Here is a 26,836-nt window from a genome sequence, read left to right as displayed (position 1 = left end):
AAACACATCACAGTCTCCTACTCATACCGAGAAGGAAAGAGTGCCTTAAACTTGAGTTGCTTTTCAAAATTTCTCTTGAAATTTAAGTTCAAGACCTTGCACAGAGTTTTTGAAGGTACTTTGTATGCCCATCGATACTTTTATACTGAAGCACCTTAAAGCACAATTAGCATATTCATGCTTGGTATAAGTTAGTCCCAGCAGGGCATAAATTGCTAACCCTGACAATGTTATTTAACATTTTTACCCTCTGATTCTCCTCTGCATTATGATCTGTTACATTAGTCACATTGCTTATGAGCAAGAAGTGAGTATTAATGGGAAAAAACTCAGTGCCAAGCCCTGAGCCCCCTCCTCCTGCTTTGACAATGGCCTAACTATGAAGATGTAATTTAAAGTCAAGGAGAGTTATTCTGTAGGCAAATGAGAGCTATAGCTGTAGCTAAACCTTTGCTAACTTCATTGAATAAAGCAGCAGGTTTTCTCATTCTTTAACCTTGATGCTTACTTGAAAGTATTTTTGTTGTACATTTCACAAAGCTGAGACACTTCAGAGGGTTTCTGTTTTGATTATTCAGGAGGCGAAAGTGGAAATTAAGCAAAAAAAATAAAATATTAGAGAAATAATACAATTTATAGCTGCTGTGGTTTAAGGTAGTTGCTTCCCAAAGGTATTTCTTAACTAAATATAGCTGTAAATGTAGTAAGTGTCAAGACCCACAGAGATATTGTTAATAATTAGTACTATCTTGAATTTCTGAAGTAAAAACTTCATCTCACAGCCTCAGTTTTCCAGTAATATTTAAGCAAAACTTACCTAAAATCATTTGAGCTGCTGTAAACATCCCCAAAAAGAATCTTGAAATAATTTTGAAGTAAACTGGTCACAGCAAGTCTATTGACCTACTGCAAACCGAAAGAAAATGGGTCTGAGGAATCATGACGCCTATATTCAAACTGATCCTGATGGCTGCTGCTTAAAATGTCTTTTATTTCATCATGTGGTTTGCAAGTGACAGCGTCCTGTTCTGTCAATGATGCCAGGTCTATGATAATTATTACATTTATATAAAAATAACTGATACTATGACAAAAGGGTAAATTACATTTATATGAAAATAGTTTTTTTCTATTATTAATGAAAGGTTATGGGGCTGATTTGGACTATCCATTGTACATTAACTTGTCTGTGTCAACAATTTGTTACTGAAAACTGATCCTGGATCTGTCATACTTGATTGAATTATGGTAAAACTGAGGTCTGTCGTCTTTTTCAGATGAGGTGTAAATCTAGTTTTGGTTAGGGGCGGGCCACTACATTTTTCATACATAATAACCAGAAGAGTCTAAAATTCACCAGCTACCTCCACTATTTTACCAAGTACCAACATCTGTCTTTGGTTTTATCCATTTTTTTCATCCATCTGTCTTTTGTACATGGCATCTTTGCTAGAGTTGACTGAATTTTGACATAACATGAGAGTAAATATTTTACACATTGCACCTTTGGACCACTGGCTGGGTCATGCTGAAAAATTAAACTATACAGCTATCGGTCCAATTTTGGCTGCTGTTGTGGGTGAAAACACTGAATACTTGTGACTGACTGGCTCAGCGGAGAAACGAATCATTTATGGGGAACACCATGTTTATTGTTAGAAAATGAAAAGCCAAGTAAATGACGGGTGGTTGTAAGATAAAGTTGACTTTATTAGTCCCTGAGGGGAAACTTGTTTCAGACTGTGAAAAAAAACAACACTGCTGCTAAAGAATGCACACACACAAAAACAAGCTGATAGCTACAAATAGTCACACATCTAATTAAAACATACAGTATCTGTTGACAAAGGTTAATGCATCATAACTATCCCTTCTGCATAATGTCTCCTGGGTTCACACAAACACACATATTCATTCCATCTAAGAGCAAATAAAGTACATATTTAGTGCTAGTTGTTTGTAATTAAACTGGGAATTAAACCAGGAATAAACATGGTTATCTGCCTAACAGGCTGGTATGGAGATACATTTCCAGATATATAGCTGTTGTTTATGTTTGTGTTCTTTTGATTATTGTTTTGGGAACTGAGAGTGTATAAGATGCAGCAAAGTTAATTACATTTCATCTTAGTTCATTAGGTTAATTAACAAGTCAGGTGGAGAGATTACAATTTTACATTACACACAACCTCTTTTTCACAAAGGTCACCTTTCTCCAAGATGTTACATGACCTGATGCAGTGAAAAGGCACAAGAGCCAAACACCCACCCCTCTTGGCTAACTAGAAGCAGATGCTTGGCTAGTGAGGCTTCCTACTGGCTTGTGTTTATGTTCTTGAGCACATTCCTTTTCACCTCCTCCATGTGTCTGCCCTGCTGTGGCTGTCTCTGCGCTGGTTGTCTACACAGCTGGACTCGAGAGCAGCGACTGGCCCGTTGGAGCCTCAAAACGAGAGTCCCTTTGGTGAGTTTCATTGGCCCCGGTTCTCGTGAACTCGAGACAGCTGGAAATCGTTCCCCTATCACATAGGCCTAAACAAAATCCTTGTGGAAGCAACTGAATGTCTGTTGGGTAAGGACATCTTATCGAACTCCTCCCTGAACTCCTGCTGTGGTTATAAGTCTGCGAGTTTGGGCTGGGAAGCTTTGTCTATGGCTCTGGCACCAGGCCCTTCATGTGGCCGAGTTTAAACTTTGTGGGCCCGTGGTGCTTTTCCACCAAGTCTGTTTCTCTTGTTTCTCTGGCTCCCACACTGGTCTCTATCCTGTGTGATTACTGTAGAGAATCAGACGGGACCCAGATAATCTGTGCATTCAGATGAGTCACAGCATAAAGTACCTTTTAAAGCACGTCAACCACAAGATTTAAGCTACTCTAGATGAAAATGCTGATTTCAGCTTTACAAAGACAAACAGTCAGTAAAGTCTTGGGGAAAACCATGTCTTAAGGCATTTGTAATAAATGGTCCCATGTCATAAATGATTCAGAAATGCATAAATATAGTCTGCAATGCTTCAGGACCACTGTGAAGGGCCCCAGTAACCTTTAAAGAGGCTTGCAGCTTGAGCACATCCCCTCTTAAAAGTTCACAGCTTTTTATGCTGGGGGGGAATCAGTCGTGACTTCTCTCTGGGCGTGTACCTTAAGACCAAGTTAAGCTTTCCCTTCCAGATCAGTCTGCCAGGAAATTAAGATATTTGGATTAGACCACTTAAGATGTGATGCAGATTTTTATTCTCATGTGTCAGGCACAGTTTCATGGAGTCACAGTTCTCCCTCTGTTGGATGCAGTTCCAGGGAGGGAATCCAGCGATGCTCTGTGCATGAAATTCCATGGGCTGAATATGCAATAGATGGGTGTTTACCGCTGTTATGACTTCTCAGCACTTTCATGCACCAAAATTCAAGGCTTTTGGCTAAATATATGAATATTTAAGGTAACTGTTTCTCTGCAGACTGAAATTTTAAAGCATTGTTTTGCTTTCCAGGTTCCATTATCATGTCAGTGCAAATTAGTCGAAGAATGTCTCTCACTGGATCAGTTTTTGTTGCGTAACCCATAAGTCCTTGCAATCACCTTTACAAGTAAATTCACTGAAAGCAGGAACTGTGAAATCTAGAATTAATTTTTCATTGTCACCTGTGTTTCCATCGTGATTTCTTCTATTCTTGAAATAAAGGGCAGGCAGAGAGAGCAGGTTGGAGACAGTAGAAGTGGTTTCATGGGAGTCTAGGATTGTCCCACGTGTGTGTGTGTGTGTGTGTGTGTGTGTGTGTATGTGTATATATAATATAATATTTAATCCTTATGTAATGTGTGCCACAGTACAGCTGCGTTGGTTTGCATTGTATTTTTAGCAGGATGATAACATGGCAAGGATTAGTGTCATTCTTTGGCTCGTCGTGGGGCTCTGTAGTCAGTGTGACTGGACACTGCAGAGCTTTCGACTGTTTTGCATCCATGGAACGGCAATAAAAAAGGTCAACATTATATTTTGTTACAGTGTTGTACTAAGCGAGGAGTTAACTATGCTTACTGTGTGTTCCCTGAAACAATACCCAAGTCTGTTTTTTGTCAGTTGAGTCTCATGCAAAATCCCTCTGGGTCAATAAAGCAGCAGTCATTTGCACGAAACGAGATAGCCGCCGACTGGCCGACACCCTGTGCAATTCCACTTTTCCTTTCATTACGCACTGCATATGATGTTAGATTTAGTTTTTTATATTGCCAGGCTTTGAATATGTTTTAAAATGAGGAACAGTTGAACTTTGATTGGCTTTGTAGTTTTTTTTTTTTTTTTTTGTGTTGACAAAACCTCACGTGTTGACCACGTTGGTCTCTGCCTTTCATTATGTCTGTGAAATAGAAGAATGTGACCCCAGGACCTTGTGCTCGCACACACACACAAACGTCCCACCTTGTCTTCAGGCTGTCTGTCAGCCTCTCCAGATTCATGCTCACATGAAGGCTTTTTATGGCTGAGAGTGTTGTGAGCGTACGTGAAGGTGGTATAGGAATGTGTGTGTTTGTTCCTCCAATATGAGCCTCCCCCAGGTATTATTTCTTATTTCACTTATGCTGTTGTTTTCCTCGTGCTTTAGCTGTTCTATCAATCCATGAGCAGCAGGGAAGTCACTGATCGATGCTTTAATCAGGGTTGTTATAAAAAAAATCTATATCCTGGATCAGTATGATGACGAGTTTAAATTAGAAGACGTAAAGTGTAACTATTGCATCAGTGTTGCAGTGGACTTGTTTTCTTTTTGAAATTGAAAATGAGACTCTTTTTGATGAGACGCATTTTGTGTATATTTTGTATTGCACTCAATTCCCAAGTAAACATGTCAGAAAGAGAAGTGAACACCACTCTAATGTGTTGTAATGTGAGTTTCCTAGGGACATTTATGAGTGCTCTGTGTGTTGGACAGGATGTCGAACGCAGATTGTGGTCATGGACTCAGGATGCTGCACAGATGTGCGGGCCTTAAAGGTCCTGTGGTCACTCTTAGTTCGACCAATTATTCTCCAGCTGACAAACACAGTAACAAGGTAGATTTTAAAATGTGGAATTAGGTCTGAAAGTCTCGATGCGGGACGGGGAATGGATGGGCCGGAGGCCTGGATTCCACTCTTGTTCTGCCTTATCACAGCTGACCAGACATCACTTGGCACAGAAAATCAGCTCAGTGCGCTGTGACTGTCTTCTCATCAGTTTCTCACATTGAGGAAGTGATGAGGTGAGATGCATTTGTAATCTAAGTGTAAGAGCCAGCGAACCAGCGTTTTGTGATCATCTGTCAATAGCTGGATGTGACAACTAAAGAGAGAAATGCAAATTGCTCTTTGTTTGGATATAAGCGTTGCTCGTTGACCCTGCAAAGATCATTTCATTGTACCTATGAACACCCAGCTATAGTTAGATTTGTGTAAACAAACCCTTTTCTCAACCATATATTGTGTCTGAAACAGCTCATGATGAATCACTCAGTAGACTAAAAAAGAAAATGACACTGTTATTTGAGAAAATAAAGAAAAAGATGAGATTCTGTTCCATTTGCTGCTACCTGCTGCCTGGATAACCACAGTGACATCTGCATGATTTGTCAAAGTTAACTGTGCTGTTTTTATATTTGTTCTTCTTGACAGTCAGTTATACAGCAACATGTAAAATGCTTTCACGGGGAGCAGGATATTCACTGATAGAGGTCTAATCCTCTGACACTTTGATCTCCTTCTTGATTTATGCTAGTCTCTGATGAGGAGGCAAATAAAAGGAGGTACTAACATTGGTTTCTGTAGCTGTGGTGGCAGCTGGAGTCTTGCTCGCATAACATCACACAGACTGGAGTTGGCAGCTTTTTCACCTTTCCCCTGAGCCAACACATTTAGACTAGCTAACACACCCTGCTAATTAAACCTCTCCTCCCCCACCCTCTTACTGCATATGGTTGGAATCACAGACCTTGTCCAGTTGAATTATTCAGAATTACACTGGGCAGAAACTCTTGGATTACAAATTGGGTTGCAATGAAATGGCTATCTGGGTGAGAAATGGTCACTGACTGTTACACCAACTTGGGAATGTTTTTAAAGAAAGAAAATGGCTTTCACATCCTCTATTTGCCGTCTATGCAAAATTCTGTTTTTATAATAAAACCTTAAGCCATGTTTGAATTGTGTTCTGTTTCTTACATCCAATCTGTGTACATGCTGTGCAGGTACGCATTTCTTGCACCTCCTGATTTCAGCTGCCATGAACCCAGTGTGTTCTTGTGTTTTTGTATGACTGACTGACTGAGAAGAGTGAGAGTACTTTGAGGGGTAAAGTTTCATTTTAACCCACAGAGACACACTCGTGTCCCGCAGGCACAAGTGTCAAGAGGTTGAGTGATGAATCTGGTCACTGAGGCACTGAGACTTTACACCACCACGCCCAGCGGCTGTCAAACAAAAAAAAAAAAAAAAACAGTATTTCTTTGCTTATCAGCACTTGAGAAGTGTTCTATGCAAAATGTAGACCTGCTTTGTCAAGAAGAGATAATTGATATTTTTCTTTGAGCTGTCACATATACATTTGTATCCTTACAGGTCTCTGTAGGGGAACTAAATTTTAATTTTAGTTTTATTATTTTGTGTTTTTGTTCCCTGGACAAAAGAATTGAGCATTTCTTTGATCAGTGAGAGACTGAGCACAGTGCTCAGTGCAAAAGACTGGTGTTGCTCTCTTTATGTGACACATAGTATATTAAAACTTGAGATAAGATTTATTGGTCCAGATGGAGAGTTTTGGTAGTTATTATGTAATGCAAATGTGTTTCATCATTTCACACTTAAATCGAATTGCCTCACAGTGGAACCAAATCCCCTTTAAAAAATCAATTCAAAGAGGCAAAAAAGTACCTTAAAAAGAAAAGACAGCACAAATTTAACATGACAGTTTGGCAAAGCCTCCAGCAGCAGATCTTTTTAAATAACACCATAGTTTGTCTGCACACAATTAATTTTGTTCTCTGTCGTGTCTTTGGCCCAAAAGCTTTTTAGTGGTTTTGTCTCAGGCTCTGACTTGAGCGGTCCTAACTCCTCTGTTTTCTTGAAATGGCATTGTGATCATGACACAGCAAACAATCAGTGGTTAGGTGTTGTGCTGGATCAAAGTAACACTGAACTTTAAGATTCACTGGCTATCCTCAGAGGGTGGTGAATGTGTTTGATTAGTCCCTCCTGTGTTTCTGAAACAGGAAATGCAGTTTTGTTGTATGAGATTCAACTGATGAACCTTTGCTTGGAGGAAATGATCACAGCTGTGTATCATGTCACTGCTGTTTTTAGGGGGGATTTCTGAACATAATTGTGATAATGAAGACTGAGCTTTTGTGATTATGTCCTGGCAGAAAAAAAACATTCACTCACTCAAAGCATCTTTTGATTAGTTGCAGATTGTACAGAGGGTAACTCAATCATCGAAAATGTCCTGTTTTCATTATTTTTCTACTCGAAGGTGACATCTCGGGTGTTTATGTGGTATTAACTTGTTTACCCAGCCCATGTTTGTATACCTTTCAGCCTGTGCTTCTTCAGAAATTGTAGATGATGATGTGCAGTCAGGACATGTCCTTCTTAGGACTTAAGGAAACTACTGTTTGGCTTTCATCACTGTGCTTAATGGGCTCCATGATATCACAAGGCTTCTAATCAGCAGGTTTTATGTGGGACCAGCCTGTAATTGAGGCAGAATGTCTAGTGTGAAGAAACACCTCACCGCTCCCTTTTTAAAATGCGCACTCAGGTCTGTGTAGCCAGCCAGGCTTTAACTGTGCTGTCTCACCTTTTTGGAATTAGAGAAAAGTTCAGATCCTCAACACCAACAATGTTCTGTCCTCTTCAGAGCTATGTGCTTTGTCAAAGTGTCCTTGAGCCGGGGCATTGAACCTTTAGCTGGTCATGTGAACAAAAGTCAATTTGGTGGAAGACTTACAAAAAGAAAGACCCAAACTATAAATGGCTGCCTGGTAACTAATCATAGCCCCTCTCATCCTCACATTTTTACCCCACTCCTTTCATTTGCCCTTCTACTGGCCTCCCCTAAGTAAGATTTATGACTGACAGAATTTTTATTTTACTGCCATAGCAAGGACGCAAGAACCGTCTGTACCTGCTACCACGATGAAAATTAATCTCCTCTCCCTTTCTCTCTCTCCCTCTCTCTGTTTCTATGTCTCTCTTCCTCCTTTCCTCTGTAACTGTGCAGGGAGTTGGCGGGGATGGGAGATGATGGAGGACAAAGGCCCTCGTGTAGCCGACTACTTTGTGGTGGCCGGTCTGACGGATCCGTTCAAGCCGTTGGATCAGGAGATCCACTTTGATGATGTCTGCCACAAGACGGCCAAGCCTAAAGCGCCCATCACTGATGTGGCTTTAGTGATCCGCTCGATGGGTGAGGAGGTGCCACCAGGGTTCACTTGCATCGAGACAACACCGACCGGCCATTCAGCTGATCTTAACAATGGTGGCCTCATGGCTCCCCAGATCTTCCTGTGCTACAGACGAGGTCGTGACAAGCCACCACTCACTGACCTGGGGTAAGCACTAAAGGAATCCTCATCTTAATTTCTCTTTTCTAGTTTGAGACAAGACTAGTTAAAATAGTTATGTGGTGCCAAAGTGTCTTTTCTGTTCAAAGGTGGCAACACAAAGCATTGTTTGTATTAAAAAATGTTTCCGTTTCAATTTCTCAGTATAAAGCACATTTCACTGTAATGCAAATTTCAGCTATCATTTGTGGCTTGATCGTTGGCCAGCATCTCTGCTTAGTATAGCTCTCGCTGGCTAGTGTAAAACTGTGTATGGCGTCCCACCATGTCTCCATGGAAACAATTTGCCATGGAGCTTTTGGAAAAGCAAAAATTTTATTTCCAATCTCTCTAGAATTCTGTTCATTCTACATGAAGCGTAAGGTTGTTGTGTGAGCTCCATGCAAGAAAATTGCTCATGGTTGGATAATGTCACACAGGTACATTCTTTCCTGTCCCTGAATCTTCGCATTCACATTGAAGAACCAGTTCTGGACAGGCCTCCGTGTAGAAAAGCATTGATACTGTTATCAACTGTTCCAGTGGCCTTGTATGATGACCACAAAATCTAGAATGAAAGATCCATTAGAGCTAATAATTACAAATGCAGTTTTTTATCTCCATATTCATGATACGCTGTCCAAATAGTTTATCTGCTTGGTTGTGATAAAGCTGCGATAACGGCTGAATCTGAAAGACAGGGCTTTCCACCTTGGTGTTGCCATATCTGCCTCTGCTTCTTCTTCTATAGAATATACTCACACCAAGATGGTTGCTGTAAACATACAACACTGACTCCCATTGTATTTTGCTGAAATTTCTGAAATTTGTTTAAAACTGGTGCAAAATTTTTATGGAAGCTTCTTAACCATTATGAAGTGTTCAGTTGCACCAAATTTTCTAGAAAACTGAAATTCAACAGAGGCTGCAGCTAACTAATTATTTCCATTATCAGTTAATCTATTATTTATTTATTCAATTAACTGATTCATCATTTGGCCATTGAAATGTTACAAAATTGTTTAAATATGCCTATCACAGTTTTGGAAGGCCCACGGTAACATCCATAAACGCCATTTTTGTCCGACCAACGGTCCAAAACTTAAGATTTTCAGGTAATTTTCAAATCGGAGACGGAAAAGCCGAAACTTCTCACAAATGAGATGTGGCAACTAAAAAATAAAATGTGTTTTTCTTTGAAAAGTGATTTTAATCATTAAAATAGTTGCAGATGATGATGACTTAACTAGTAAGTGATTAATCGACTGATGGTTTCAGTTCTAAATGAAACACTGCAATGAAGCACACAGAGTCTGTGCCTGCTCTACATACACAGACACATGTATTGCAAGCATTGCAACATGTTGCCATAACCATTATTTTTTTCCATCCCAGGTGATTCCCAGCTGCTGATATAGGAACAGCAGCAAACACAATGTTTGCTGCTGTTCCTATAACTGTCAGCTTTCTACTTACTGTGAAACACTGCCCTGCTGTTGCTTGCTAACGTGAGTGAGGAGTACAGTTCCTCCTGTGCAACAGTTTTCCACAGCAGGAACGTAGTGTCTGCCTCGCAGCACTTCCCCATTGTGATTTTAAAAAGGGGAATAGCGTGAAACGCTGTTACAGGTGTCGTCCTCAGAAACATCTTTTGAACTGTATCAATTCAATACTGTTTGCTCAATCTTTTCACACCTCTGTCTGGCTGAGACAGGTGGTGACAATGGTAAGGAGGTTAATACTGGCCTCTGATACTATAGAGTGCAGAGCTTATCAGGCACTGACACAGAGGCTCTGCTCAGAAAATAGCAGCAGCTTTTGTGTGCTGATAGTCCAGAGGGGCCACACTTCCCAGACACTGGTAGGACTAATGGGAAGCTGAGGTGTGTGTGTGTGTGTGTGTGTGTGTGTGTGTCTGTCTGTCTGTGTGTGTCTGTGTGTGTGTTTGTGTGTGTGTGTGTGTGTGTGTGTTTGTTTGTTTGTTTGTTTGTTTGTCTGTCTGTCCTTGTGCAGGTGTAACCATTGTTTATGTCCATTTCTACTCATTTGTTGCTCAGACTGCAGATGGAATAATTAGCATTATCTATGTCCAGTATTCATGTTGATATAAATTCGGCTTCATTCAACACCGACAACTAGACCGGAATAAGAGGAGCACTGGCATCTCCAGGGTTTACATCAGTAAATTGTTAAGCAGAGAAGGTTTTCCACCCAAACACTGATGCACTGTGTCTTTTGATCACTTTGTTAATAGCTGATGGCCTAAACAATAGCCAAACTCATTGAATATAGACTTTTTCTGTGTGAAATTGCTTCTCTGATGTTTTGACCTGAAAAATAATTTTTTATCACGTTTAACGTTTTTATATTTTTTTTTTTTTTTACTTTTTTTGGAGGTAGGCCACCAGCAAAGATAAAGACCTTAAAAAAAAAAAAAAAAAAAAAAAAAAAAAAAAAAAAACCCCTGCCTTGATAACTGCAGCTGTTTGAAGATGTGTTAAGGTCTAATTGAGCCAACACAAAGGCCAATTTAAAATTCTACAGAACTGGCTTTGTCACCATTTAAAGGCATAATGTCAGCTGCACTGCTCTTATGGCGGAAACTGAATCGCCAGAACACCGGTCTGGTAGAACAGCAGAGAAAGATGCGCGCACAGTGTTTGGCCCTGCTGCGATCAGAGCAGAATCGTCACAGCAATTAGCGCTGAAATGGAAAAAGAGACAAACTAAAAAATCCCACAGCTGACCACTTGAAATTCTCTTCACTTTCCAGCTTTCAGATAGTGCCACAAAATGCCTGTTGAGTACCACTTGAAATAGTGATGAATGATAAGTGCATAATGTAAGCACAAAGAGGGGATGTTTAAAATTACTGCTACGATAATGTACCTCTTAGTACTTGTCCTCTAAGTGCTTTGTGTGAGTGTCCTCTGGTGCCTAATTGTAATGCTGCACTGAGTTTATATGTGTGTACTGTACATAAACCTACAGGCATTTACTGTATGAGCACTGTCAGTTACAGCGAATCACAGATTTGTTCAAAATTAAATTGTCATTAAAGAAATCTTAATAGGCAATGAGAATATTCCTGTTTTGGTAACATTTGTGCTGCTTCTAAATACAGCATTGCGTCAAATGTTGCTTTGCAGGTCGTGAGGTACAAAGCAGTCATTTGGCTTAATCAGCTCCATTCTGTCAGCCACTGAACAATTTGGAAAAATGCCGAAAGTTACAATGAAATGTGGAAGTCCACCTAATTGGCCCAGTGAAATCGTGACTGCATATTGTGTTGATTAATTCTACACGGTAATGGCACCAATAACTACACGATGGTGTGGAGTTTAGTTTGGCTGACCATAGCGTTCTGCCTCGTCCCCCCAGTGTGCTGTATGAGTGGAAGGAGCGACTGAAGCAGGGCTGCCACCTCATCCAGACCACACCCTCCGGTCGTCCAGCCAACATCAGCGGCAATTCCTCCCAGCGCATCTATGTCACCTATCGCCGGGCGCCGGAGAGTCAGCCACACGCCACCCTGGCCGTCACTGACGTTTGCATCATCATCCCGAGCAAGGGAGAGACACCTCCCCACACCTTCTGTAAGGTGGAGAAGAATCTCAACAGCAGCATGGTGAGAGACTCGCTGATGTAGAGAGAACTTGTTATATAAAACTCTCCCCTGCAGTGCTTTATCACTGTTACAAAACCGTTTTTCAGAGTGTTATTTTTACACTTTGTCTGGGGAGGCCAAGTCCAGGTATTTCTAGTTTCTGCAGTGGAGTTGTTTTTTTTGACATATTATTTTCTTGGCATTTTTACCATTTAGACACCTTGTTTATTAACAGACTATATTTGTGACAGCAAACTTTAATTTCTTATGCTCCTTCTGACACTCAGTACTTTGCAAAAGTTTAGGCGCTTGTGAAAAAATGCTGTAAAGTGAGATTGCTTTCAAAAATAACGCCATGAATAGTTTTTATTTATCACCTAACTCAGTACAAAGTGCAGTAAATGGAAAAAGATCAAATCAATATTTGCTGCGACCCCCCTTTGCCTTTAAAATAGCACCAGTTCTCTGTACACTTAGTTTTTCAGGTATTTGGCAGGAAGGTTGGTCCAAGCATCTTGGAAAACTTGCCCCAGTTCTTCTGTGGATTTAGCCCGTCTCAGTGTATTCTGTCTCTTCTTGTAATGACTCCATGATGCTGAGATCAGGGCTCTGTGGGGGCCAGACCATCTGCTGCAGGACTCCTTGTTCTTCTCGTCTCTGAAGTCAGTTCTGTACGACTCGGGCTGTACGTTTGGAGTTCTTATCTCATGCTGCAGAATTTGAAGTCGGGACCGATCAGACGCCTCCCCAATGGAATTCCATGATGGATAAGAGTATAAACATCTAAAATGCCTAAAACTATTGCACATTACTGTTGTTGCTAAAGGGAATTCTTGAAAAGGAAGGCAATAGTTAGCTGAGGTAGAGGGTGAAGGTTAAGGGAGAGTGGGCACCAAAAAATGTCAAATTGTTCATCACAGAAAAACTTCTAGAATGTGTTGAACATAACAAAGTCATAACATACAGTATGAGGGGGGAGGTTTTATCTTTGAGGTTACTCCACTAGTCAGCAATTTAAGATGACATTGAGCCTTATTGCAAGGATGATGAGTACGCCTTATCAAACACTGACAGATTTCGTTGACACACTCTCTTCTGTCAAAGAATTTTGAAATGATGGAGTAGGGTTGGAAAAATCTCAGCCTAGAGCTAAATAGAACTTCTCTGTGTCCCATGTGCTTAATCATCCTGTGGAGTTGTGCAGGGCAGTGGATGAAAAATAGACTGCAGCTCACCTGTTAATTCTTCTTTTGATTAAATTGTGTTTTTTCACTAGTTAAGAGAGAGATTTCAACCCCAAGGTGAGATGCCTAAACTGGTTAGTGCATCCAATTATCGAAAACTGTGTAAAACCATCCTACATTGCCTCAGGAGGTTTTTTTAATAATGTGTAATTATTTTTTTTCAGTCTTGTTTCTTTTTGGAGAGGGAAGTGGTGTCACTTGAGCTTTATGGTATCTGCTCCTGTATTTGGTTTCCTCCGCACCCTGTCGTATTCTCTTTATGTCTATCTGCTTCTCTCTCTCCCAACCACCCACCCACCCAACTACCCACACACACACACACACACACACACACACACACACACACACACACACACACACACACACACACACACACACACACACACACACACACACACACACACACACACACAAACACTTGCAGAATACTGTAAAAGTCTTTCCTGGGTCATCTTGGTCTACATTTGAGACCCCCCCCCCCCCGAGAAATTATGTGTGTGGCTGCGTCTTAAAATCTCTGAAAACAGAGAGTAAGTTCCCCAGGAAATGTTTTGAGCTGGTGATTGAATCTACAGAGACTTGTGGTGCGTGAAGGAGAAGAGGAGGATTCTACAATAAGCTACACTAATTTTCAATCTGACTAATGTAGGAGCTGTGAAGATCATTTTAACACTTCAGTGCAGCCCCGTTAGCATACTTCTGGTTGTTAGAGTGCTAATGCAAATTTTAGTTGCCAAAGACCTGCTTCCTCTCACAGTGACTAATTATCACAAACGTGTGTTTATCCGATGAATCATCACTTTCTCTCTACATGTTAATAGGCCGGTTACTAGTTGCGCATCCCCCATATAGTTGGACTTCTGTTTGGGATGAGTATATCTAAACTGTTGGAGGGACAATACATCTTTGTACTGTATTTTCCATTCTATAAAAAATTACACTGACTTGCTTATGTGGTGGAAGAAGTATTCAGATCAATTATTTTAGAAAAGGCTCCAAAACAACAATGTAAAAATACCCCATCAAAAGTAAAAGTCCTGCTTTAAAAAGTCTAATTAAGCAAAAGTACAGAAGTATTAACAGCAAAATGTATTTCAAATATCGAAAGGAGAAGTACTTGGATTGTTAAGACCGCATCGATGTGTAGGTAGCATTTTATTTTATTTTTTTAACTACTTTCAGCCAGTACCATCAGGTAGTTAAGTGCAGTGGTTCCCAACCCAGGGTTCAGGCCCCCTCTAAAGCTCACAAGATAAATGTGAAGGGTCGTGAGATGATTAATGGAGTAGGGAAGAAAAAACAACATTCCTCTACACAGTATAGTATTCATTTTTGGGACTGGAATCTCTGTTTTCTCGTGAAATGCTAGATAATGTTCCCTCTTTGGGCCTCAAACAGTTCTTTAAATGAAACCCTCTGAGGAGTTTAGTGATTAAATGTTTATTTACCGTAACTGCTAATAAATCCTAATCATACACATCTGGCATATGACAAAGGGCCCGAGACACGACTTATTTGTAAGGGGTAACAAGCCGAAAACAGGCCATGTCATGTTTTTTGTAAGATCATCAATATATAATTTATATGTAAAATCTTTCTTAATGTAGTGTATGCAAAAGTACAATATATCACCCTGATATGTGGTAGTGGAGTAGGGGAAGAAAGTAGCATAAAACTGATATTTCTACTCAAGTAAAGTACAAGTACCACAAAACTGTATTTGAGTACAGTACTTAAGTAAATATACATAGTTATTACCCTCCACTGCTGGCTTAATGGGGATATTTTAGTTGAGGCCAAATGGTGAATTATAATAAGCTGCACTTATGGAGTGCATTTCTGCATTAGTGGACAAAGATCTTTACAATTTAGCTATCATTCGCCCATTCTCCCTCCCTCTCTCTCTCTCTCTCTCTCTCTCTTTCCCACTCTCTCACACACACACACACACACACACACACACACACACACACACACACACACACACACACACACACACACACACACACAGAAGGCAGTGGAGATGGCATACAAGGCATTGGACTGGAACCGGAATCAATTTTGAAGCCATTTTTAAATTTGTCCTTGGAGGTGCATAAAAACACACCCAATCAAGTTTTCATAATTGGCTGCTAAAGCATTGCGTTCAAAGAAAAATAAATCAGACCAAAGCTGAGATGACAAACAAAAAACTTGGACTTGGTGAAATGAATTGTGTTGGTAATTGCATTTGAAAGGTTTTTATATTCAGCAGCTTAGTCTCATGTCTTACATTTTGGTGCATCCTTGAATGCATCATTAAGGAGAGTTTCGAAAACAGACCCTGCTGGCACATGCTGATAATGTTACGTATACAAAAATAAAAAGTCAACTGTGATGTCCTGTATCTGCAGCGAGTTTTAAACCTCCGCACATTTCATAGTTTACTGATGTGATTTAAAACCACTTGTTTTCTCGAAGGGGGAAAATCAGTCAAAAAACTTCCTTTTGAAGATGGCGAGCAAAGTGAAGTATTCGTAATATGTAGTTGAAAACGGTAACGTTAACGCCAAGATCTGTTGCTTCTCTCACCGTGCCCTGCATTACTGCAGCATGTGAGAACTTTAGCCATCAGAGGTCAGAAAAATAACAGGATTTTCAGAAGGTGTTGAGTCATAATGGGCTAAAAATAGAATGAAAAAAAACCTTGAATGGTCCTTTTTTTTAAAAAATTTTGTTCCGACTTGCTTGATGGGGGTCATAATTTGAAGTAATTAGCTCATTATTCCAACTTTGAAAGGGAGTAACTGAACTATTGATCCAAATTTGATGGAGCCTGGGATTATGCATTTTGTTCCTCATCGGCCCAAAGGGACAACACGCTGACTTTAACCGTTTTGCTCTTGTTTTTAGTGGGGCTCCTCTGTCTACCTGTGTTACAAGAAGTCTGTGGCAAAAACCAACACAATAGCCTACAAAGCAGGTAAGCCTTCCTAATCCCATAACTACAGGTGAACGCAGATCCAAATACTGATGTGCGCCTCATGTCCTTGGTGATATAAGATATCAAATAATGTGTTGTCTGTAAATACTTTCTCTCCTTCCTCCGTGCTTCCTTTAATCACCGGCTGTTTGTGTGAGAAAAACTGAATCGTCAGAGATATATAGATATAGATATATTTAGAAATACCCTTTTACTCCAAAATTAGTGTATATATGCCCTTTTCTTTTTTTTAAAAAAAGGCAATTGACTCCTTTTCTATTTTCAGTAGACAAATTCAATCTGTTCAAACTCAACGCATTCAGTTTTGCGTACAAAGAACAAAATCCCTGTTGCACATTGTTCCCTTAGACTGTAAAAAAAACAATAAATGTTCCTGGCTATTTACACGCCAACATCTGGACCTTCGACGCGTGTCAAAGCATCGCGTCGGAAAAGGGGCGAAAATTAGCTCGTCAACCCCGGCGTCATGTTTCCATCACTGCCGATCGGAGCTGGAGCCAATTATTACCCGTGACTGCTGCAGTCATTCGACCTGGGAATGAATGCCGATTGCGCCCTTTCCTTTTTGAAAGGGGCTAAAGTTACCTGCAGTTGTATCAACAATAAATTGGAGGACTTGTACTAAAAATGATTCACAGTTAATTGTGAAGTGATATCTATGTATTGCATTAAACATATGACCTGTTTCTGTATGTGTTACAACTGCGGTGTTGCAGAAATGTCTCCAGAGAGGAGGGTCTGCTGCAGGGTAGATTTGCTGCATGGGGGAGTTCTGCAATTGCTGTACTTGCATGTTCAGGCCTGTTGAAGCATGTAGATGCCTCAGATTTGGAGTGATGAGATAAGCCTCTGCACGCCAATATTCTCCCTCTTTAAAAGGTTTAAAAGGTTTCCATATATTTAACGGCTCAATGAGTCTTATTTTGCATTAAAGCCATCAGACTTTTCAGTGCAAAAAACACTGACAGAAGATTGCCATTCTGAGATAACACTGTTGGCTCAGCATGGCTGTGTTTGGCTCAGCTTCAGATTGGCTGGCTGATGTTTTGTTGTACATCTCTTGAATATGCAGCAGACTGTGAATGGAGCGATCCTATCTGTTCCTCACTAATGCTTTGGATGAGTCAGCTCAAAGAAATGAAGTTTATTTTCAACATTTCAGCACAGGAAAAATCCTGCACGCATCAGGCTTTGAGCTCTGGAAACATTCGTGTTTTGTCACATCTGACTTTGTTTCAAAACAAATACAGGAGTTTGATCCAGAACTAAACATGCTGAGTTTGTTTTGTTGGCAGATACATGGTTTTCATTTTGGGATGAAATGACAAACATAAATGTGCATATTTAGCTGTAGAGCAGCACGTACACAGGACATTCCCCAGTATGCACGATGTAGCGGCCTAATTTTTTGGGTGGAGATCAGGCAGATACCTACTGAAATTACATGAAGACTCGGTTGGCAGTTTACCATGTTATGTACAACTCGCAAAAACTAATGCAGTCTAACACAAAACCTCTACAATAAATCCTACCTTCATGAGGGTTGTAATGTTAAATTTTTGTTGAAACCTTTTAATAGCGGGGTTTTTTCAACTTTGTCAGTTTGGAGGATGTAGTTCGTAGTGTGCTGTTGAATTATATAGCATTACACTAACAGGTGTTTCTGTTATGTTGTCCACCCTATTAATATTATTGAAGGTGGGTTAAATAACAGAAACACCTTCTCTGTACATTGCAGATGGTTCAACACCATCACCTACTAAAGCCTCCAAAATGACCGTAAAGTTAAATCAACATGTCTCTAATACAGTTTTAACAAAAACTGAACATTATGACCTTCGTGAAAGAGGATTTATCGCAGGACTTAGTTTCGAGTTGCATCACTCACCTGTTTTCAGAAAACAAGCTCAGAGGAACTGTGTGCTACCTGCAGACAGATAAGGTTGACAGCCAGCTGACGAAGAAAGTAAAACATCCAGCAACTAAAGTGGCAGATATTTTTCCCAGGAGTTGGAGACCAAGCCCGAGTTTAAAAGGAGAATGAACACTGGATGCCTATTTACCAAAACTGCTTTGATAAGGGTTAGGATTCTTTAATGCAGTTCTATAATGTTGTGCTTTGATAGTTACTTCTTGCTATAGTTATTTGTTTATTTCCTCAGCGAGGCTATGATGTAGCTGTGAACTTGCAGGTGTTCATGTGATGAATAAAAGTGTGATCGTTTCAGTGAAGTGTTTAAATGACACAGCATTTTAAGAAATGTATATTCAAATTTCGTATGGCAGTTTGATATTCCCCTCAAGTATGTAAATGTGCACTTTAAAATGTGCATTTACAATTTTCCAACATTTAAGGAATGTACCTTTGATGAAAGTGGTTAATGGTTTGACCATTTAAAGTGCTGTCACTTGGTAGGCATCAAGTTTTTAAACTATACGAACAATTTTCCTGAAGCTGTTTTTTGTACAGTTTGCCAAAGTTAGATGTCACACACAAAAATCACTACTTCATTCTTTCTTGTTAGTGTCCAATTACAGTGACTGTGTACCCAAAGGCCTGATTATCAAGCGCTGATTTCTTATTACAAAGCCAGTGAAACACTCACTCAATAGAGTCGTACAGTCTCATTGTGATCACAATAAATTAAACTTGCTTTGTTTAATTTAAAGCTTAGTTGAAAGGTGGCCTTCCATCTACATTAGCTCTTAATTGGTAATCACAGGGGGGGGAGGTTGAACTTTGCAGCTCTCTTAATTGAGCCCAGAGCTTGTTTATTATTATTATTTTTTTTCTCCCCCCCGTCAGGTTTATTCAGCAGATATCCAGAGGAGGACTATGAGTCATTCCCGCTGCCAGAGTCTGTCCCTCTCTTCTGCCTTCCCATGGGGGCCACAATCGAGTGTTGGCCAGCCAACACCAAATACTCCCTCCCTGTTTTTTCCACCTTTGTCCTCACCGGAGCCTCTGGAGAGAAGGTAAGACGGTAGAGCGGCTAGATTAGCTTCTCTTTTCTACTTTATCTGTTTTTCTCTCATCCAGGAGACTAACAAAACCTCTCAGTAGCAGTCATCAGATATGAGAGGCTGGCGGTGTCCGTTAGACCTCACCAACAGACTGTAACTGCCATCTATACAGCTGACATGACCACAGCGGGGAACGAGAAAAACCACAGTGCTCTGGATGCCAGAAGGGAAAGTGGGTCAGGCATGCATGTTGCCATTGTCTGTTGGAAACCTTGTATCTCCACATGCAGGGCTTATTGGCTGAAAAGGAAAAAACAGCTAAATAATGAAACTTTATTAACACCACGTTAATGACAAGGCTGTTATATCATCATTATAATTTTTTTGCTCTGGAAATGTTGATGTTGAGCTATGAGACACACAGAAAACATACACACATGTATTATCCCAGTGATTTTAGTGTCTTAGTCATGTGTCTTCTCATGTAAACGTCATATCCCAGTTTCAGAGGCTTGGATTAACTTTTATCCCAGTCTTAAAAACCCAGGAAACGCTGGCTGGGTTACTCTGAGAAAGAAACCGGGATGTTTTGGCCTGTAAATGCCTAACAGTTTTTTTTTTTTTTTTTTTTAAATCATTGCCTGCTGTCTGTTCAGCTATGTCTTTAACTCAAGTCATGTGGTTTTTAGTCAGTAAAACAAAAATATGATCCAGACGTTGTAATGATAATGTACACACTCGAGTTAAAGTCCTACACCAGAAACACTGAGGCGCTGTACTTCTGTGCCAAGTGAAAACACTCCAAGACTTAAAATCCTGGACAGTTATGAAAATACATTTAAATAGTCCAAAAAAAAAGAGATTCTGATGAAAATCAAGAGTATCACACACTCTGCCTACATAACAGAGATTATTCAGCAGTTTATAATGTAGTCCTGCAATCACGTTACTAACATCCATCTCACGTACTCCGTTAGAGCCGCGACAATTAACTGATGACCTGATCAAAAGTCGCCAACTGTTTTGATAACTGATTAATCCTTTTAACAAACAAACAAACAAATAAATACATAAATATAGTTCCATATTTCTCAAATGTGACAATTTGCTGCTTCTATTTGTCTTACATTTTAGTAAATCAAATATTTTGGGGTTTTCGACTGTTAGTCAGACAAAACGACATTTAATGACGTCACTTTGGGCTGTTGGAAATTGTTATGGGCATTTTTCACAGTTTTCTGATGTTCTATAGACCAAATGATTAATCGATAATGAAAAGAAACTTTATTTGCAGCCCTACACTCCAGCCAATGGGAATCAGTAGGTATAAATGACTCGCTTCTGCTGAAGCTCCTTTTTTTTTTTTTTTAGACTCTACAGCCTCTAAAGCTGGAATTATGCTTCTGTGAATGTACAGTTAAATGTCTTTGCAGACAAGGTTGTTATATATAACCATAAGCTGACGCGCACATTCCTCAGAGTTGAACAACGCGAGTGGTTGATCCAACATCCTAACAGGAAGTTTTCTCTGTTTCTTCCATCAGTGTTTGGTTGTACATTTCAGTATAATAGTGCCAGTGATCTTCTAGCAGAGCACAGGAAACAAGTCACTACACACATTTTTGCCCATCTTGTCATCGTCCCGTCCATTTATGTCGATTCAAATCCATGGATGTAGTGGTTTGTTTACAATCTCAACGGACTGCAGTTGATTTCAGTTTCCAGATTTCTTGCTAAACGTGGCACTGCTTCCAAGTGGACACCCGCATTATATATCTGCATATCCATAAAACAAACACACACTCAAATGTATCCGAACGACAGCCGTGCACGTGAATGTATGTGTAGCTCAGAGACGCCTACTTCCAGCTTAAGACACCACATACAAACATGCACAGACACACAAACATTCTTTGTTTCCAAATCGAAGCACAAACCCCTTCTTGCTGTGCCGATCTGTGGGTTTGGAAAGAGGTCCAGTTGGAATTAGGCTCTTGTTGACACATATTAGTGAATTATGTGGTGAAACAGAACCACAATTGAAAACAAATAACATCCAAAACCTGCTAATGTTTACACAGCAGCTGCTCCGCTGAACACGGCCAGTTAGGGGTCAGGAGCAATCGCCGGTGTCGGACCCTCCGTGGGCTGCTGCTGAGTGAAGTTTGTGTGTGTACTGATGTTACTGGTGTGTGTGTGTGTGTGTGTGTTTGCATGAGAGTTCGGAAAGCCTGCTGTAGCAGATGCAGGGGATATTTGGTGAGGACAGTGTGTGCGCGCTGACTTGTGTTTTACTGGCCAAGGTCAGTGTGAGAGTCAGCAGGACTCTGGCAATCTGCACACTCGATGTTTAACTGAAGCGTCACCTGTTGACCAATGTTACACAGACACACACACCCACCCACCACTGTGTTTCTCTACTTATGGGAACCCTCTGTTGACCACATTAATCCCCTTATAACCATAACCCTCACCTCTGCATGCATAAGATAACTTACTCCAAGTTAAAGGGTGTGGAAACCCACAGTTTTATTTGCCCACTCACTCACTGCTGGTAACCCTAAACCTAGTGGTGCAAGAAGTATGAAATTCCCGTAGTGTCAGAAGTAAAAGTACTCAGGCAGGATGGCCCCCGCCAGGATTACGTAATTATACATTATGCTTTTGGATTACTATTACTGATGCAATAACACGTAAGCAGCATTTTACTGTCGCAGATGATCAGGGTAGAGCAAAAATCTGAACTACTGTGTGTTCTGTTGGATAGTTAAATTTATAACAGTGCATCCAGTTTTAGAAAAAACAGTCTAGCAAAGTAGTAACTATAGCTGTCAGATAAATGTATTGTAGTGAGAAGTATAACATTTCCCTCTGAAATTTACTTACAGTAGGTATATAAAGTAGCAGAAAATATAGATACTTGAGTAAAGTAAAGTATAAAAAATAAATGTACTTAATTACTTTCCACCTCTGCCTAAACAAATTTTCATGTCATTTTTTTTGTTTCTGCATGTTGGGTTGCAGGCCCGACTGTCATTCATGCATATTCAAAGAATAGAAACACAATGCTGTTCAGCTAATAAGGCTGGTTTATTAACAAAACATCCACACACAAACACAAAGGCGTCCCCAGTTCAAAGGTGTGGGGCTTGTCGATGCCTTTTTGGGGGAACATACTTAAAACTGACCAACGCCGGTGGCCCAGCTGGCCAGCGGATAAGCCAGTTAGCTTTGATCTGTGTGTGAATTGGGAAAGTCTCATATTTCCAGGAAGCAGAGGGGATTTATTTGGCCTAATGCTGATAGTGGCTCAGCTAACTGCTTTTTGTTTGGCCACAGTTGGCACTCATGGCTGTGATGTTCAATAAAGGCTAAACAGCAATGCACTATACTCACTTTATTTCTGTGCTTATTGATGTTTCCATTTATTTAAGAGTGCAGAGATTATTCAGAGGACTGCATAGAGGTTTCTAAACTGTCTGCTTCCTGCAGTTATTATGTGGTCAGGTCATCTGTTGGACTTGAAGCTGCTTCTTCTGGTAATAATTGTTAAACAAAAGCTGTTAAGAGGTAAATGTGTTTTTGAGGGTGTGTGTATACAAACATTACTGTAGATAATTGGATAATTCAAGCTTGAAACAATTGGTCAATCAACAGAAAAAATTCTTGGCTGCTGTTTTGATAATTGATGAACTGTTTTAGTTCAGTTTTCAAGTAAAGAATACTCATTTACTGGTTCCAGCTTGTCAGTGGGGAATATTTTCTACTTTTTTTTTTCTTATATCACTGTAAATTTAATATCTTTAGGTTTTGGACTGTTATTCAGCAATTTTAAGACATCAGCTTTCACTTTTAGAAAATCTGTGGAATTTTTGCACTTTTCTTGACATTTTATTATCTGAACAATTACGTAGTTTATAATAAGAAATTGGCAGATTAATTGATAATGATACTCACTGTTAGTAACAGCCCTAAGGCTAATGAACTCAGAGATAAAATGGATGTAGTGAGAGAGGTGGGTTCAAGAAAAGCTGACGTGTGGTGACCTCTGACCTGCACATTTCTACAGCAGGCCAACAGAAATGCTTTGCCAGTATAACCTTTGAAAGAAAATCAAATATGGAGAAGCGTCTAAGTTTGGCACTGTCGTATCATAAACTTTGGCTTTAGACTGTTTTTTATATAGGACTAGTTTGTGCAGTTACTGTATGTGCATACTGAAACTGCAGTGACATCTCTGTGCTGCGACAGACATGATATAACTGCAGGTGGTGAGCAGTGTAACCAACGCGTCTCCTGTTTCAGGTGTACGGAGCTGCCATTCAGTTCTACGAGCCCTACCCGCAGGAGTGTCTGACCGATCAGCAGCTCTCCCAGCTGGGCCTCCTGGGCCTGGATCCGCACAAACCCTCCTCTTCCAACACTACGGCTGCAGCCACCGACAGTACCACCAGCTACCGCTCGGTCTACACCAACAAGTGTATCTGTCTGCTCTCCCACTGGCCCTTCTTTGATGCTTTTCGCAAGTTCCTCACATTCCTCTATCGCTACTCCATCTCTGGCCCTCATGCCCTGCCCATTGAGAAGTGAGTCCTCTCTGTTTTGTCTCTTTATTTCACTGTACATGAATATTCTGTTTTCTTAAAATACTGCATTACCTGACAGTTGTTAAGGATTTCTTTCAGACAAGTAGTTTAAGTTGACAGAAGTGCAGCAGTGTTGTACAGGAATTTACTATATGGTCGCCTTTACTAAATCAAAGGAGATATCCTCAATAATCTGAGGGACTGACGGTAAAACCTGATATTTCCATCTGTAACTGAAAACATCTCGGCTTTTAAACTTTTTCTCTGAATTTGGGCAAACACAAGAAAAAGGAAAAAGAAAAATACACGCCATTACAAAATAGTTCCATGAATTGAAAAAGGAATCAACAGCAGCTGTTCCTTCTACCAGGGTTAAGTTCTTTGAGGATATTTATTTGACATTATCCAGGTCAGGTAATGTGTGACAGAAGATTCATGCTTTATATGTTTTATTGCTGCTCATAATTCATACCCGTCTGAGAGGGGTGCATTGATGGATTATTTGGCTGCCCACTGCTGTTATATTTGGCCTCACGTCCCCCTAATTCTTCTTCCTCCCAGGCACATCTCTCATTTTATGCACAAAGTTCCGTTCCCTTCCTCCCAGAGGCCTCGCATCCTGGTGCAGGTAAGTGTTGATTGCAAAAGTTTTTACTGTGATTTTTGGTGCATAGTGTGCATGTTAGAACTGGGTAACCATCATTTCGCCAGCAATAGTGTTGTTTTCTGAAGGTGTCTGGGATTGACTCTAGGGTGCAGTAGCTAAGGTCCTGCATTACGCAAGAATATTTAAATACGTCAGTGCAGGTATTTTTTTGTTTTTTTTGTTTGTGTTTTTTTGCTCGGTTGGTTTTATCTCACTTTCCAGCTTTTCTCCAGCTTTCCCCTCATGACAGCCTGATGTTGAGCCAGCCAGTGTCTTCCCCTTTACCGCTCAGGTAAGAGCAGCCGCACTAAATGTTTTCCTGGTGATATGTGACACCACTAATTTTGTGCTTAAAATTGATAATACATTTTGTTCTTCTGATTGACCCAAGGATGTGGCGTATTTGCCAAGGAACATTTTTCAGATGCAATATTTCTCTCAACCTTGGAGTTTTCTGGAGATTTTCAAGGCTGGTTTGTTGAAATTAGTTTGATCCATTTCACTGAGAAGAGATAGATAGGTCTTAGGTACTGTATATAATCGTTTTTATATAATCAATTTTGAGCTCTCTTCATACTCTTGAGAAAAAAAAACATGAATTCAATATCAAATTTACACAACAGTGACATTGCTGGTAGAGTATTTTGGAACCTAAAGTATGTACAAGGCCAGAAAAGGTTGAGACCTTGTTGTAGTTCCTTATAGGAATATGAATTTTGCACATTTGTGTTTTTTGTAGTGGTGGTCGATTTTCCACGCTGCTCCAAAACCTCGGACCAGAGAACGCCGTCACCCTCCTGGTGTTCGCCGTCACCGAACACAAGATCCTGGTGCACTCGTTACGACCGGCCGTTCTGACCAGCGTCACTGAAGCTCTGGTGTCTGTAAGTTACTGCATTTGGCCGAACAGAGTGATTTCATATCCCCCTAAACCAGGAGTGTGTATCCCCTCCACCATGCTGGCTTCACACTTTCAATGTTGCTTTGTAGATGTAATTTCCTTTCTCTTACCTTTAATTTTAGTAAACTACAGTGCTAATAATTGTTTTGTTCATTTCTGATGATATCTAATACCATCAGTTGTATGGAGTTTGTTTTGAAACTACACTAATAAACCAGCAGCATATAACATCTTTTGGTCATGGAAGCTACAACTTCGAAAATCACTGATGGGTCGCAGAAGAAGCCGTGTCTTCTTTTCCATCTAACGTTCTCTTCCTCATCTTCATCCTGCTCCGCAGATGATCTTCCCGTTCCACTGGCCATGCCCGTATATTCCCCTGTGCCCCCTGGCATTGGCTGATGTGTTGAGCGCCCCCTGTCCATTTATTGTGGGAGTGGACTCTCGCTACTTTGATCTTTATGACCCTCCACCGGACGTGAGCTGTGTGGACCTGGACACAAACACCATCTTCCAGTGAGCACAATACCCCAAATCCTCCCATAGCTGTAGTTATTTAGGCAAGCTATTGATGTGAGGAATGAAATCTGTAAAATGTACTTTTTGGCTGAACTTAATCTCTCTTTACTGTTCTGTTGACTTCTCACGATGAATATTGTATGTCATGTGTGAAGGGTTAACTACAGCGCAGTTAGCCAATAAGCACAATAATGTTCAGCACTTCCACCTAAAAGCTCAACATGGTTTCCTTTTCTACATATTTTTTTCAGACCACATTACTGCCAGGTCAGGAGTTCTAAGTGTAGAGACCAGGCCATTTTCTTGGCGCCTTGGTGGAAATGGTTATTTTTGTAGTGTCAGACTTGATTTAATACGAAGAAAATGCAATTTTCTGGTATGTCAGGTAAGGCCAGTAACTATACTGATGATTTTTGGCCTCATTACTAGCCAGACAGCTTTAGGGTGGTCTGAGCTCCCACGGCTCGACCACTGTCCCTGTTGGTTTTGGTCTCTCAGCATCTCTCTCGAGCTCAGTGTACGCCTCTGCTTTTCCAGCAATGAAGATAAGCGAGCCCTCACATGGAAGATCCTGCCAAAGAAAGCCTGTAAAAACCTAATGAATGTGCTGAGCAATCTCTACCAGCAGCTGGTTGACGGTGAGTGCTGAGCTTATATATGAACTGGTGGAAAACGATTGTACAAATGTGTCAGTTGTTTGATTTTGTTGTATTCATTTCATGGTCAGTACTGCGTGCATGGTAAAATACACTTTGAGCAAACCTTTCCATTTTGTGGTCCTGTTTATTTTGTGTTTAGTTGAATGAAGGGTGGT

The 26,836-nt window shown here is 40.4% G+C and overlaps 1 protein-coding gene across 4 annotated transcripts in view; it reads left to right on the top strand.

The window, feature by feature from the left end:
• The window catches only part of LOC120788419 (C-myc promoter-binding protein-like), a 77,218-nt gene that overhangs the window by 7,944 nt on the left and 42,438 nt on the right, over positions 1-26,836 (top strand). For all 4 annotated transcript variants that reach the window (XM_040124253.1, XM_040124234.1, XM_040124243.1 and 1 more), the window contains exons 2-11: positions 8,251-8,581; positions 11,954-12,200; positions 16,316-16,385; positions 19,213-19,382; positions 23,676-23,956; positions 24,518-24,584; positions 24,836-24,894; positions 25,342-25,486; positions 25,844-26,019; positions 26,560-26,660. In XM_040124253.1, the coding sequence (XP_039980187.1) occupies positions 8,271-8,581; positions 11,954-12,200; positions 16,316-16,385; positions 19,213-19,382; positions 23,676-23,956; positions 24,518-24,584; positions 24,836-24,894; positions 25,342-25,486; positions 25,844-26,019; positions 26,560-26,660 (1,627 nt within the window). In that variant the 5' untranslated portion in view covers positions 8,251-8,270. The remainder of the gene's footprint in view (positions 1-8,250; positions 8,582-11,953; positions 12,201-16,315; positions 16,386-19,212; positions 19,383-23,675; positions 23,957-24,517; positions 24,585-24,835; positions 24,895-25,341; positions 25,487-25,843; positions 26,020-26,559; positions 26,661-26,836) is intronic.

This window comes from Xiphias gladius, chromosome 1, assembly GCF_016859285.1.
Source record: "Xiphias gladius isolate SHS-SW01 ecotype Sanya breed wild chromosome 1, ASM1685928v1, whole genome shotgun sequence".
Lineage (NCBI taxonomy): Eukaryota > Metazoa > Chordata > Actinopteri > Istiophoriformes > Xiphiidae > Xiphias > Xiphias gladius.
The sequence above is the reverse complement of the archived record's forward strand: the minus strand, read 5'-3'. Positions and strand labels throughout refer to the sequence as shown.